We start from the raw sequence: 15,925 nt of genomic DNA, 5'->3' as shown, positions 1-15,925 counted from the left end.
ACTACTTTCCCCCAGGAGAGAAAGAGGGTGTCTTTCGCATCAGTCTTTGACCTGACCTTGCTTTATAATGCGGTACCTTGAAATTTCATAAAAAACACAGTTTGGCAGTTTGACTATCAATAATTCATTACTCTCATTGATTCAAGAGTATGAACAAGACGCTGCCACTATCCATGCACATCAATGTCTCTGCTCAGTGCCTGTGCTCATACCAGATAAAACCCCTTTTAATACTTTGCCAAAAGCAAATGAATATGGTTGTCATCTTCCTAAACTCTCAAATGTAAATAAATGGGAAATACAGGTGCGATACTAAATACCATTATTAGCTGACTAATGGGCAGAAGTGGTAATATACTGTTTACAAAGTTTTCCAATTACAGTGATCCCTCGTTTTCTGCGGGAGATGTGTTCCAAAACCACCCATGAAAAACACAAATCTGCGAAGTAGAAACTGTACCGTAATTTCCGCACTATTAGGCGCACTTAAAAACTTAAAATTTACTCAAAAACCCACAGTGCGCCTTATAATGCAGAGCGCCTTATATATGGATCAATTGATGAATTTGTTGATCCACACTGGTTGTAGACAGCGCTCTGCCAAAATGTTTCACTACGTTTTAGTACGACTAGTTAATTACAAGGTCGCATCGCTTCCCAGCATTACGGCAACCGTGGTCAGGGGGCGTCACTGAATAGCTGTTGTACCCGCGAGGCTATTTCATTTCAAAATAGGCTGTTCCGTTAATGTTTTCGAGTACGTTTACGGATCAATATCCAACGGAATCATAAATAAGCAGCACCAATGTGTTAAATCAGTCTTTAGTCGGTTCCGATCACTTTTATGGGAGAGTGTTTGAGAAACGTGATTGTTTATAGGGGGCTGCCACGACATTTTGCTGAGGCTCATGGGAGTCTGCGAGCTGAGGCTCATGGGAGTTTGCGGGTGGCTAATGCTATAATGATAGCTGCTATACGCACGAGGCTATATCATCTCAAAATAGGCTGCTCGGTTATTGTTTCGAGTAAATTTACGGATCGATATGGAAGGAAAACATAAGTAAGCAGTACCATTGTGTTAGATCGAATTTTAGTCAGTTCCGATCATTTTATAGGAGATAGTTTGAGAAACGCGATTGTTTACAGAGAGCTCATTGGTTATTGGCTAGTGGATGCATACTGCAACCTTTGTTGCAGCTTCTATTTTGTGTGCCTTTTAATCCGATACGCCCTATATATGAAATAATTTCTAAAATAAAAAATGCAATGAGGGTGCGCCTTTTGATGCGAAAAATACGGTATATGCATTATTTAGAAATGTAATGTTTTGAAATTTCCAACACATAGTATTTCTTGTTGGCAGTGCTTTTTTTCCTACGTGCGCAGTAGCCAGCCACGCACCCCGGGCTCATCCTCAATGAAGGACATTGCGCAGAGGCATGCCCCACGCTATGAGCGCTTATTGCCGGCCGCTGTCCGACTCTTTCTCTACAGCGGTGCATTTTTCCTTCGTGCACGGCTGTCACGCCTCCGCTCTCGCCCTGCTGACCGTCTGACATCCCCTCTGCGCTAGACCTCATGGGCGCACGTCGCCAATACGGAACTGCACATGCTAATCGGCACTAATCACTCCCACCTGTCCCATGTTACCCGCTGATTGCTTGCTTGCTTGCTTGCTTAGGCGGTCCATCGTAGTCGAACATGACGTAGCTTCCATTTTGTTGCTCTGGTCGGTGGCTATCGCTGCTGGCGACGATGCCACGCCATATGACTATGAAGTCCGACCCTGGAACCACACGTCCTACCACAGTGGGGACATGTCAGGCCTGGATCAGGGGGCTGGGATGGTTCTGGAATTGCAGGGTGGTATCTTCGCCTCCGCCAATCCCTCCGGTGTTGGTTCCGACACTTCTCCAGATACTACATGACCCCGTCATGGCACAGCGAACGCCACAGCGATCGATTGGCTGCAGCAATCTTAAGTTCGTTGGGTTTGATGTTGCACCTCATCAATATCCCTTTCAGTTGGTCTTTGTACCGCAGCTTTTGTCCTCTGGGCTTTCTGCTGGCTGACAGGAGCTGACCATAAAGCATCTGACGAGGCAATCGGTGTCCTGGCATCCGGATGGTGTGACCAACCCACCGGAGTTGGCGCTGTGCCAGGGTTGCTTCTATGCTTATGGACTCAGTGCGCTGTAAGATGTCTGTATGAGGGACTCGGTCCTGCCATGTGATGCCATGTGATGCCATGTGATGCCAAGGATGCGTTGGAGACATCTGATGTTAAATGCATCAAGGCAGCGGATGTGTCTGCGGTATATTGTCCAGGCTTCTGACCCATACAGCAGAGTTGAAACACACCGCCCTGTAGACTGACACTTTCGTTAAGGTTCGAGGGTTGTTGTTTTCAAACACCCAAGAGCGCAGTCTTCCAAAGGCAGAGGAGGCTGAGTTGATACGAGCCTGCATGTCATCATCGATCTGACATGTTGGGGTCAGAGTATTGCCGAGGTAGCAAAACTGCTGAACGACCTTGAGGGGTGTGACGCTGATGGTAAAGACAGGGGGTGTAGGGGATGGGGACCTCTCCTGGATGAGAACCTCTGTTTTCTGGGTGTTGATCACCAGACCTAGTGAGCGGTAGACTGATGACATGGTGTCTAGTGCATGCTGCATGGCATCAGGAGTGTGGGCGAGGAGTGTGCAGTCGTCTGCATATTGCAGCTCCTGGATGTTGGTGCCTGTCATCTTCGTCTTTGCCTGTAGGCGCCGGATGTTGAATAGGCTCCCATCCAGGTGAAACTCGATGGATCCTTCGTGATGGACTGGAGGAATAAGAGTGTGGCTGCTGCCAGGAAAAGATTGAAGATCGTTGAGGCCAGTACACACCCCTGCTTTACCCCTACTTTCACAGTGAAAGAGGGGGACTGTTCACTGCCTACAAGTACACAGGCCTGCATACCATTGTGAAACTGTTTAAGGATGTTGAGAAACTTGGGGGGGGGGACACCAAACTTCCTGAGGATGCTCCAGAGCAGATCACGGTCAACTGTGTCAAAGGCCTTGGTGAGGTCAATAAAGGCGATGTAGAGGTCCTTGCTTTTGTTCCCTGCATTTCTCCTGGATTTGACGGGCAGCGAAGATCATGTCCAGTGTACTTCGGTTCTTTCTGAAGCCAGACTGTGTCTCTGGGAGGATGCCCTCTGAACTTTCGCAAGTACCTTGCCGGCCACTGAGAGAAGGGAGATGCCACGACTATTTCCACAAGATGATTTATCTCCTTTCTTCTTGTAGATGGTGACGATGTTGCTGTCTTTCCATTCTTGAGGCAGGGCCTCCCTGTGCCAGATGGTTAGTATGAAGTGAAACAACTTCCGCTTCAGAAGATAGCCTCCCTTCTTTAGAATATCAGCCGGAATTACGTCAGGGCCAGGGCTCTTGTTGTTTTTGAGGCTCTTGATTGCAGTAAGGACCTCGCTGAACATGGGAGGGTCATCAAGGAAGGGAGAAGGCAGGAGATCTGGGAGTGCATTGAGCACTAATGGATCAGAGGGGTTCATTTTATTGAGCAGTGAGTCGAAGTACTCAGCCCAACACTCAAGAATTAGTTGTTTATCATTGAATAACACGTGTCTGTCTGCGGATCTTACTGGAGATGCTTCGCTTTTGTGGGCCATAGATGGATTTTGCAGCAGCATAGAATGCGTAGGTGTTATTAGCATCTGCATATCCCTGGATCTCCTGGGCTTTTTTGAGCCACCACTCATTTTCCATGAGCCGCAGTTGTTTCTGTGTCTCAGCTCTGGTTGTTTTATAATGGTGGAGGAGTGATAAAGAGTGAGGGTTGGAGAGCAGGGCAGCATGGGCTTTATGCTTGGCGTCCAGCAGCTCCTGTATTTCTACCGAGCTGTTGTCGAACCAGTCTTGATGGTGCTTCTGAGTAAAGCCGATGGTTTCGGAGGCAGCTTGGTGTAATGTTGACCTCAGTTTTGCCCACTCACTGTCCATGTCACAGGTGGTGCTGTAGTCCTCCAAGGTGGAAAGCCCTGTTGCCAGCTTGCTGCGGTAGTGAGATGTGCACTCTGGAGAATCTAGGGCCCTGCAGTTCAGTCGCTTTCTTGGCTGCTGTTTCCTGTGCGGGGGGGCGGATTTTCATCCTCAGCTTGGATCTAATCAGCCGGTGGTCGGTCCAGGATTCAGCCCCACGCAGGGCCCTGGTTATGCAGACGTCTTGTCGATCTTGTTGCCGTGTCATCATATAGTCCAGCAGGTGCCAATGTTTGGACCGTGTTAGTGATGAGAAGTTGGTGCTCAGAGCACAGAGAGAGGAGTCGAATGCTGCTGTTTATTTTCCCAGATCCATTAAGCCCGATTATTTTAGTCCAGAGCTGGGCATCTGTGCCAACTCGGGCATTGAAGTCACCCATGAGGACAAGCTTATCGGACTTAGGCACTCTGGGTAGGGCAGCCGCAAGAGACTGGTAGAAGGCATCTTTGATGGTACTATCAGCATCCAGGGTAGGGGCATACGCACTGAGTAGCGTAGCAAACCGGTCTTTCACCAGGGGGATACGCCAGGTCATGAGCCGCTCACTGATGCCTTGGGGGGACTCTGGGATGTTATTAAGTAGTTTGCTTTTTACAGCAAAACCAACTCCATGGAGCCTACGTTCGCCTTCCGGGAGACCCTTCCAATAGAAGGTATAGCCTTCACTGACTTCTGTCAGGGAGTCTTCACCCGACAGCCGAGTTTCACTGAGTGCTGCGATGTCGACATTGTACCTCTTGAGCTCATGTGCAATGAGCGCTGTCCGTCTGAGGTCTCTCCGTCCCATCCTGCGTGTCGAGGAGGGTGCGGATATTCCAGGTAGCCAGGTGTATAGTCATATGCTTTCCTTTATGTTTTCGACCACAGTAGGGGATGCCTTGGTGGCTGCGGTTTGCCACCCAAGTGTGAGGAACAAACAATTTTTGGGTCACCTTTTCCAGACCCTTCCCAAATTTGGGGTGAGCAGTGCGGACCCTAAATAGGGCTGCTCAGTCACATGGGCAGCTGCCAAAGGAAGATCATGTTCCTGATCCCAATCTTCACAACGACATCACACCCATGCTGCCTCTGTGCAGGACTCAAGCTAGGAGCTTCCAGTCACATCCTTGACCTGCCCCCGTCACTTTATCCTGTCGCCAGAGGAGTTTTCAGAAGAAGCTAAAGCCTGCGCAAAGAGTGGGTTTGTGTGAGGGATGGTGCGCGCAGTTCCTTCCCCCACAATCTTGGCTGCACCCACCATATTCCAGTGGCACGAGAGAAACTTGAGACGACCTTCAGATGGGTGCAGTTGCAGGGGACTGCCAGAGATCCAGTCAGCCAGAAATCCGGTCTGCTGGAAACCTGCCCACGTGTGTGTCCCCGGAGCACAGATTTTTCATTTGGGGTTTACTTGCGTAACCATGCTGCCTCCTGTTTTAACCCATATGGCTGTGGAGTGCCTTCTTTCGCCTTTGCAGCCATTGTGGTGGTTCTCACACCCACCGTCTTCCGCCTGCTCTGCCGTTGAGGTCTGGCGGTGGTGTTAGCACTCGCGTTAGCACTAGGGTCTATTGGACTCCGCCTATGCCTGTCCCCAGGTGCAGGTTTGGGATCACTCTTAGTCTGGTCTCTACCCTTCGCACTGTTTGGCTTGGGTGACCCTGAGTGCGAGACTCCAGCCGACATAGCTCTAGGGGTCATGGAGACGCGCAAAGTGCCTCACCACGATAAGGTGGTGATCCCGTTGAGGCACACCTGCTGATTAGGGCGTGTGCATAGACGCCGTACACCGGTCAGACGTTGCCATTTTGTCTGGTTTGACACGCGCATGCCTGCCACCTGATTCCCATTTGCCTGATCCGCTGTGTAGCTGTACACCTGGCTGGTTGTCTGCCTTAACACTTGCACGCCTTCCACCTGATTCCCCGTTTGCCTGATCCGCTGTGTAATGAGATGCCTCCACGTATGATGCGAGCTCGCTGACAGGCTCATCAGTCGCCTCGTGTACCTGCTCTGCTGGCATTCCAGCCTCCCTTTTCCCCTTTTTCTCTTTTTGCATTCCCTAAACAAACAGTCCGTGTTGCACATGGTTATCCTGCCTCCACTCTGCACCCGCTCTGCTGGCGTTCTAGCCTCCCTTTTCCCCTTTTCCTCTATCGCATTGTTGCACATGGTAGTCCTGCCTCGTTCGTGACAGGCTGGCCGCCGCACTTCCCGCACTTGTCCGCAGTGACGCACATTGCTCAGAGGCACGCCCTTCGGTATCAGCGTGTATTCGAACAGTGCTTATAAAACCACGAAGTAGCGCATTCGCGAAAGGTGAATCGTGAATTGATAAGGGATCACTGTACATCCTGCAGGACCGCATCAGGCAGCAGCATTACCTTATAGCCTCTGTAAAGCTCATAACTAACAGCTTAGGGGTCTGTCGACATCTTTCTGCCCCCATCTGTTTTAGGATGAATGCAGACAGAGCTTTACTGTTCAACGTTATCATGTTCCATAAGAAAGGAGGAAGCAAGTAACCTACGAGTGAGCTTAATAGTATACAGGTGGAACATGTGCTATGCTAGAATGTTTTTGTTTTTTCCACAAGACCTGATTTTGTTTTGTTTAATACAGATTATCTCAAAATGGGACCCAACAAATACTTAATTGCTGGTAGAGTACTAGTTATTGTGGGGGAAAAAAAAGAAAATAATGTGGTCAATAGATCAGTTTTTATATCATGTTCAATAACTTGAAATTCAAATTTCAGGGGAGGTTTATGACACCATTGTATAGAGCAGACTTTTGGAAAGCTTAGGAAGACTGTGTATCATTGATGCCCACTGCCACCTTACAAAGATTGCAGTAATGTCATAGGTGAAAATCTGCAATGACGTGTTTAGGTCTGTGGCTTGTGTGTTATGTTAAAAAAGGTCTTCTTGAGCTGATTGCGAGTGTTGTCTTTTATCCTGCAGAAATAACACAATGCTTTTAATGCTACACTGACATGTGTGTTTCAGCTTGTGTTCCTGCAGGGGCTTAACTGATTTCTACCACTTTTGACTGTTCTCCACACTAACAATTTATATGAACTGATTCTCTAACCCTCTTTGCAACCGTCTCCCCTTTGCCGTCTCTGACTTTTTTTTCCTGTCTCTGACTTGTCAATAGTCAAGGGGATTCAGACACTGACTCTGAGGTGGAGGGTCGTGTGGATGGGGTGAAATCCTGGTTGTCCAAAAGTAAAGGATCCACCAAGATTTTTTCAGATGATGGCAGCCTGAAGAGCTCGAGGTCAGTGGAAAAACAAACATGCGGCATTACTGTCTGAGCAATAGCACTTTCTTAGCAGTCCACACAGACTGCTTTAGACTTGAGATGTTCACCAGAATATCAGATTAATGCCTGTCTGTCAGCTGACAGCTTTTTCTAAATTTTTCACCAAACCATGACTTTTACTTCACGCTGTATAAATGGGTAAACTTTAAAAACCTCTTACGTTGTAGCAACCTCAAGTACCGTATTTTCCGCCCTAAAAGGCGCACCTAAAAACCTAAAATTTTCTCAAAAGCCGACAGTGCGCCTTATAGGCCAGTGCGCCTTATATATGGATCAATTGATGAATTTGTTGATCCATACTGGTTGTACACAGTGCTCTGCCAAAATGTTTCAGTACGTTTTAGTACGACTAGTAAATTACAAGGTCGCATCGCTTCCCAACATTACGGCAACTGTAGTCAGGGGGCGTCACCGAATAGCTGTTGTACCCGCGAGGCTATTTCATTTAAAAATAGGCTGCTCTGTTAATGTTTCGAGTAAATCTACGGATCGATATGGAAGGGAAACATAGGTAAGTAGTACCAATGCGTTAGATCGAACTTTAGTCAGTTCCGATCATTTTATAGGAGATAGTTTGAGAAACGCGATTGTTTACACTTTGCTGAGGCTCATGGGAGATTGCGAGCTGAGGCTCGTGAGACTTTGCGGATGGCTAATGCTATTGCGATAGCTGCTATACGTACCAGGCTATTTCATGTCAAAATAGGCTGCTCTGTTAATGTTTCGAGTAAATCTACGGATCGATATGGAAGGGAAACATAGGTAAGTAGTACCAATGCGTTAGATCGAACTTTAGTCAGTTCCGATCATTTCATAGGAGATCGTTTGAGAAACGCGATTGTTTACACTTTGCTGAGGCTCATGGGAGATTGCGAGCTGAGCCTCGTGGGACTTTGCGGATGGCTAATGCTATTGCGATAGCTGCTATACGTACCAGGCTATTTCATGTCAAAATAGGCTGCTCTGTTAATGTTTCGAGTAAATCTACGGATCGATATGGAAGGGAAACATAGGTAAGTAGTACCAATGCGTTAGATCGAACTTTAGTCAGTTCCGATCATTTTATAGGAGATCGTTTGAGAAACGCGATTGTTTACACTTTGCTGAGGCTCATGGGAGATTGCGAGCTGAGGCTCGTGAGACTTTGCGGATGGCTAATGCTATTGCGATAGCTGCTATACGTACCAGGCTATTTCATGTCAAAATAGGCTGCTCTGTTAATGTTTCGAGTAAATCTACGGATCGATATGGAAGGGAAACATAGGTAAGTAGTACCAATGCGTTAGATCGAACTTTAGTCAGTTCCGATCATTTTATAGGAGATCGTTTGAGAAACGCGATTGTTTACACTTTGCTGAGGCTCATGGGAGATTGCGAGCTGAGGCTCGTGGGACTTTGCGGATGGCTAATGCTATTGCGATAGCTGCTATACGTACCAGGCTATTTCATGTCAAAATAGGCTGCTCTGTTAATGTTTCGAGTAAATCTACGGATCGATATGGAAGGGAAACATAGGTAATTAGTACCAATGCGTTAGATCGAACTTTAGTCAGTTCTGATCATTTTATAGGAGATCGTTTGAGAAACGCGATTGTTTACACTTTGCTGAGGCTCATGGGAGATTGCGAGCTGAGGCTCGTGAGACTTTGCGGATGGCTAATGCTATTGCGATAGCTGCTATACGTACCAGGCTATTTCATGTCAAAATAGGCTGCTCTGTTAATGTTTCGAGTAAATCTACGGATCGATATGGAAGGGAAACATAGGTAATTAGTACCAATGCGTTAGATCGAACTTTAGTCAGTTCTGATCATTTTATAGGAGATCGTTTGAGAAACGCGATTGTTTACACTTTGCTGAGGCTCATGGGAGATTGCGAGCTGAGGCTCGTTAGACTTTGCGGATGGCTAATGCTATTGCGATAGCTGCTATACGTACCAGGCTATTTCATGTCAAAATAGGCTGCTCTGTTAATGTTTCGAGTAAATCTACGGATCGATATGGAAGGGAAACATAGGTAAGTAGTACCAATGCGTTAGATCGAACTTTAGTCAGTTCTGATCATTTTATAGGAGATCGTTTGAGAAACGCGATTGTTTACAGAGGGCTCGTTGGTTATTGGCTAGTGGATGCATACCGCAACCCTAGTCAACCTCAGTTTGATGCAGTATAGCTTCTATTTTATGCGCCTTATAATCCGGTGCGCCTTATATATGGACAAAGTTTTAAAATGGGCCGTTCATTGAAGGTGCGCCTTATAACCCGGTGCGCCTTTTAGGGCGGAAAATACGGTAAATGGAAAAAAGACACTCAAGTGAGTTTATCTTTCAGCATATTTTCCATGAAAATAATTGGTTCCTCCGGGCAAAGATCAACAGACGATTGTCCATACACAGATTTTGACTTCGATTTTATACCTGCAGAAAATTCCTCGATCCCTGTACTGAAACACTACCACGGCAAAAACTTAAATCAACAGCGAAACAACAACTGGCCTAATGTATTGTTTCACAACAGTAATAAACACTATTTGGAATTCCTGTGGATGAAATAGATAAGCGCCCACTCCATTGCCAAAATGCACAGAGTGGGTATGTACAGTATAGCGCAAGCATTCAGTGACTGGGGGTAATCAAGCAAATTGCCTAAAATGTGCAAACACTGTTCTTTAATGCAAATATAAATAGCCAAACTTTCTGTGTATAAACATGGGAAGGATTTAATCAGGTGATGCGTGTCCTTCGTGCGACAAATCCAGTGGCTAGCCTGTCTTTTGCAGTGAAATTCATGGATAGTGAGGCACTGACAGAATCAGATTTACAAACATACTTATCCAGAAGCCAAGCAGTGTTGTGGCAGCCTGATATTTAAAAAAAAAAAAAAGGAAAAATAAAATGTATAGCCATTGATTTCACCCATAAGGAGTGTTGTATTTTTACAGGTTTAGATAAAGCAAAGTACTTTACTTCCTTGTTCAGTGAACATAAACAGCTGCTGCACTGAACTGTGGCCCAGCCAAACCAGCATTTCAACGTCATGGTCAAACAGATGACAAATAGCAGAATTAAAACCATTAAAACTCAATGACACTGACAAAGAGATGCATAAATGTCACCTGCGACACAGCATCACTGTAAAATGGTAGGATGAAAGTCAAGTTGTGTTTACTGTGGGTTTCATTTTGTTAAATATGGGAAGAATAGCATCATTGTGAAACTGTGTGATCCCGTATGCTTTATCTGTGGTTTTGTCCTCCGCAAAAAAAAAAAAAAATGGCTTCACTGTTCCAACAATTTTGAAGGTGATTTAATATGTGCTGTCTGTCTGCCTGTTTGTTTGTGCACACACCCCTACAAAACTATAGCCATTTTCTACTCACCTAGACTTGTCCTAAAATCGTATTTCTTTCCATTTTCTCCCTTTGTCATTCCTTATGGACTTATCACTGTGGTCTCAAGATTTGCTGTAAACGTAGATGCAAAAGAAGGCAAAGAGTGGTCGGATGATAAGGAATGGAAAGAGGCAAATAAAGAGTGCAAAGATGTAGAGACAAGCCGGCCATTATCCGTTATGAGCTCCCTCAGTTACAGAAAACGTCCCAACCTCAATTCTAAAGGGGACCAGCTGCTCAGTGTCCTGAAGGAAAATGCTGAGTTGGAGGATAATTTGACTTTACAAAAGTCTAAATCTAAAAGCACTGATGTTCAAGATGATACCCACTCAACCAGCTCCAACAAGAAATCATGGGCAGCGGATGACATGGTTGACAGAGAATCTGTTATCTCCCAGGCCTATTCAGATGCCAACCGGTCCAGGAAAGGCATGGAAAGCCGTTGGAGTGACATTGACAAAGAATCAACCATTTCATTTATTCCACCAAGGCGGGCCTTGACTTGCCTTGGGTCAAGCCCAGAGGATGATGCAAAGTCTACCCTAAGATTGGGTTTCTCAAACACACTCGGACGTCATCAGAGCACGTCACGCTTAGATGAGCATGGCGGAAGGCGATCACTTTATGGCAGTGACCCTAGCAGCCCTTGTTTAAGCAAACGGTCTGGCGGTCGCAGTCCTGGTAGTGTCAGTCAAGCCGATTCCCATTTGTCACTTGCACGTAGCTGCCGTCTGAGTGAGTTTGATCTTGATATGGATGATAGCAGAAGTGTGGCCTTCACTGAGAGGTCATCTTACAGCCACGCTTCCTCTGGACGCAGCATTTCCATGCCACCGCCACAAGCTCGATCAGCTGTAGGCGATGATCTCACAGATAACGCGGATATCAAACCTGTAAGCCATCGTAACTACCTCGACCCAGACCTGGAAAAAGCCATCAATGAAGTATTAAGTTTCAAACCAATTCAATTCAAGCGTCGGAGCTTAGAAGACTCTGAGGCTGAGGAAGGAAAATCTAAAGACAATGCAGACAGTAAAGTTACTCGTCCTGGCAATAATCTTCAACGCTCTGCATCAGCTCTGAGCTGCATGAGACCGTCTTGCAGCTCCAGCAGCTGTATTAGTCGCCACAGTAAGAGCAAGGGTAAAGGCAAGAAGAAGAAGAAGCGAAGCCGTAGTTCGGAGTCTGAAAGTTCAAGTGACAATCGTAGTCACAGGAGCAGCTCTTCAAGGAGGTCCAAGAAGACCAAGAAAACGTCTAGAAAGAGGGAAAAATCACCATCATCATCAGATTCAGAATCTGACTCAGGGTCTCAGTCAAGCTCCAGTGCTTCCACCATCTCCTACCGCAGCTCGAGCAGTGTGAAGAAAGTCCCATCTCAGAAGGCTGTCAACCCAGAAGAGGAAGTAGATGGTGGGCCTCAAAGTGAGTCCCAAACCCTCAACAAAAAGAATGACAAAAAGAGGAAGAAGAAGGTGGACAGCCTGATGATGAAGTACATGTATCGGCCGGATAGCGATTGAAGTCTGCAGTAGGTGTTTGCCTGGTATCAACATTTCTGAAAAAAACAATTGACAGCATGGTGTGATCCAAACTTCGGCACATATAAAGCAGGGCATTGCATTTTGCACTTCTCGTTTGATTTGAGAGTCACATAGCATGTTTGCACGATTTATTTTTTCAGATCTCCCTCTCATTTGCAAAACAGAAGTTGATAATTTGTCTGAGAGCAAGTTCTTAGCCATTATGCTCAGCATTTAATTCCTCCTGCAATTTCCTAATGCTCACTAGAAAAGGCCAAAAAATAAACAGCTTTCACTCTTCCAGCACTACACAGAGACTGCACAACTGACAAAAATAAACCACACTTTGTACTAATTTAGCTGTTGTACAGTAATCCCTCGTTTATCGCAGATACTTGGTTCCAAGACCACCCGCGATATGTGAAAATCTGCGAAGTAATTTCACCCTTTTTTTAACATACATACATTGTTTGTGTATCAATAAGTGTATATTAAACCATATAAGTGCATGTTATCATTAGAACATTAAATAATAGTTTCAAACACGTAAATACTATATTAATACGTAGTATAAATGACATACAAAAAAATAATGTATAAATAATATAAATATGATACATGTGTGTGTGTGTGTGTGCGTGCGTGTGTGTGTGTGTCTGCGTGTTTCTGTGTGCGTGTCTGCGTGTTTCTGTGTGCATGTGTGTTCCTGTGTGCGTGCGTGTGCGTGCGTGTGTGTGTGTGCGTGTTTCTGTGTGCGTGTCTGCGTGTTTCTGTGTGCATGTGTGTTTCTGTGTGCGTGTGTGTGTGTGTGTGCGTGCGTGCGTGCGTGCGTGTGTGTGTGTTTCTGTGTGCGTGTGTTTCTGTGTGCGTACGTGTGTGTGTGTGTGTGTGTGTGTTTGTGACATGTATACGTAGTTAATATACTACATACTGTAAATGTTTTTAGAACTCTTCTATTATTATATCAACTTTTTTATCACAAGGTACAAGTGTACATACTGTAAATATGTTTTTAGAACTCTATTATTTAAAAAAATATATATGTCAAAGTACAATACTGTAAATACTATGTTTTTAGAACTCTTATTATAACAATTTTTTTTATAAAAAGGTACAAGTGTACATACTGCAATTGTGTGGACACTCCCTGCCTTCTGCTGGCGTGTGGGCAGCTTTCGTGCCATAATTCCTCAATTTAGATTTTTTATTTTGAATTTGTGAATTTTTTTTTTTTTTTAAATCCGCGATATACTGAAACTGCGATAATCGAACCGCGATGTAGCGAGGGATTACTGTATATGAAAAAAAGTTATTGTTTATCCATATATCAGTTTTTTTAACCATTCTTACAAGGTATGGTGTTGTTTCCAGGTTTAACACATTGCATGGGTTTTTGGTGTCTCGGAGTGCAGATTTGTGACCTGAAGACCTAGACCTTTACAGTATGTTGGAGGATTCAGTTTCTCCAATGTGATTTTGAAGACTCAATAGCCCCTTTTTCACACTGTGTTTCAGACAAATTGGCTCATGAAATGTCTAGTTGTAGACTGCATTTATTCGCCTCTATCTTGCGGAGTGCGCAGCTGTGAAGGCTTCGTTCGTTCAGATGATTAGATGCGCGGGGATGCCAAATCAAGTGTCTGAAATAGCGAGGATTGCTTTTAAATAGGAAGCTTTACATGACGGTGAACCAGAACAAAAAGAGCACGGAGAAAGTCGGCGACTAGTGTGAAAGGAGCTTGTTTCCGAAAGGGTTGAGGCACTGGTTCATTTTTCTCTTCCCTCCTGGATATATGCCTGTCAATAGTCTTATTCATTCAGGTCAATTAATTCTTAGGGCATTGAATCGATGGGAACTGGACTGCTCTGGCTGTCTTACAAAACGTTCATCATCAGTTCTTGCAAGTTACTGCACCAGCCTGCTCAAATGAGGGACACAACGTCTTCTAAGGCAGCCAGAACACTCCAGTTGAGATCAATTCAATACCCTGACAAGGGATATACTATTATTTTGGAAACTAAGAATCCTCCAACTTAACTTTTTTCATTGTCTTTTAAATCAAGCAGTGTATACAATATTGCTTGTCATATTGCTTTCATTAACATTAACTTCTCAAATTCTGACCCCCTCCAGCCCCACCGACAGAAGGCGATACTGTGTCAGATCAGACGAAGAGGAGGCAGATGAAAAAGAAGACGCTGCCCAGGGTTCTGTGTACACTTCTGGATACAGATATAGCAATCAACTAAAGGATGGTGATGATGATGAACCTTAAGAGCCAGCATCTTTGTGTGTGCTGTGTTTAGCACCACTTTCTGAAATACAGCTTTAGCCACTCGTCTTGCATGCAAAGTTGACCTCATTTGTTGTTGCTATTGCACACAGACACAGAACAACAGCAAACGTTGGGGGAAAACATTTTAATACGTTTGTGGTGTCACAACTTTGCGGTGTATCCTCTCAGGATTTGCTTAGTTTTTAAACTTAATGTTCTGTCCACACGGTGGCTTTGTTATCACCAGACTGGCTTCTTGTCATTGTCATTCAGCTCCCATCCTGGATGTAATTGAGCCAAAGTGTTTAGGATTGTCATGATAGTAGATTGTTTCTTAATCTCTTTGTCGCTTTGTATTTTCGTAAGATGTTTTGCCATAGCTCCGTGTATTGCCAAAAAGCTTTTGTTTCATGTAGACAGTTCTGTTGTTGCCAAATGATACTGATTCCCAAAATGCCTGCCACATACTTTTTTCTTCTTTAGTCTTTTCAGGGCTGGGTGCCATTTGATAGAAGTGGGCTCTTTCTACACTTGGCATGTGTGCAGTTGTGCGTTTTCATGTGCTGTTGCATTGCACACTGAAGACGCTTTCATCTTCCTACTTTGTATGAATTTTGCTGGCTAATTTAGTTTTTAAAAGTGAAAGAAATTGCATCATGAACTCTCAAGGGGAAGCGATTGAATTCATTGTTTTATTTTTTCACAAAGCGGACAAATAAAATTACATCCTACATGCTTTTTAACTCACATAATTTCTTGTGAGCGGGAGACCCACGATAGCTTCATCACTTATTTCATTTTCAATATGATTTGCTTTTCCTAACCAAAGGTCATTTAGTTGTTGGTTTCTTATTTTAACCTTTTATTATTATTATTATTATTATTATCCATCCATCCATTTATTATTATTATTATTATTGTAATTATTAAATATGAAACCAATGTCATTCAACACAGACTTAAAATTGCCATAATTTCCCATGTCAAAAATGAGGATACAATAAAAAAAATAATTGATGGGTTTAATATTTTAAAGAATTTTATTTTAAACAAATTTTGACATTTTCTTTAAGGCAAGTGCATTTGATAAAATGTCAAAGTTGTTAAAAAGAGTATTAGTATTTGTAATATCAAAACCATATGTTCTTCTGACTCTTGTGCCTGTCTTATGACATATCTGCTAATAATTTTGGCAATACTGCAAGCATATAAGATCAAGAGACTGCTGACACAGCTTCAGTTAAAGCAAGCAAGAAGATGAGATATGTTTGTGCTATACATGCTCAATGAAGCATGTGCACTCATATGTATTCATTGTTTATGGCTTTAGTGCTTTCTAGTATACTTTACCTTAAAGCTGCCATTGTGATGCTGATGACCA

General features: G+C 44.3%; 1 protein-coding gene and 1 long non-coding RNA gene across 8 annotated transcripts in view; both read left to right on the top strand.

Moving 5' to 3' along the window:
* myo18ab (myosin XVIIIAb) overlaps positions 1 to 15,554 on the top strand; it is a 183,696-nt gene extending 168,142 nt beyond the window's left edge. For 5 of the 7 annotated variants that reach the window (XM_037268371.1, XM_037268373.1, XM_037268370.1 and 2 more), the window contains 3 exons: positions 7,187 to 7,309; positions 10,813 to 12,276; positions 14,403 to 14,454. In XM_037268371.1, the coding sequence (XP_037124266.1) occupies positions 7,187 to 7,309; positions 10,813 to 12,268 (1,579 nt within the window). In that variant the 3' untranslated portion in view covers positions 12,269 to 12,276; positions 14,403 to 14,454. Of the gene's footprint in view, positions 1 to 1,386; positions 1,438 to 7,186; positions 7,310 to 10,812; positions 12,277 to 14,402 lie in introns of all 7 variants that reach the window. The other 2 variants (XM_037268374.1, XM_037268375.1) reach the window with 2 other exon arrangements.
* LOC119132898 lies at positions 2,854 to 6,963 on the top strand. Its single transcript, XR_005099983.1, has 2 exons — positions 2,854 to 3,791; positions 3,826 to 6,963. It is a non-coding gene; the product is annotated as an uncharacterized LOC119132898 (long non-coding RNA).
* Positions 15,555 to 15,925: the final 371 nt, after the last annotated feature.

The sequence above is a fragment of the Syngnathus acus genome, chromosome 13, assembly GCF_901709675.1.
Source record: "Syngnathus acus chromosome 13, fSynAcu1.2, whole genome shotgun sequence".
NCBI classification, from domain to species: domain Eukaryota; kingdom Metazoa; phylum Chordata; class Actinopteri; order Syngnathiformes; family Syngnathidae; genus Syngnathus; species Syngnathus acus.
This window is presented reverse-complemented; position numbering and strand designations above follow the sequence as displayed.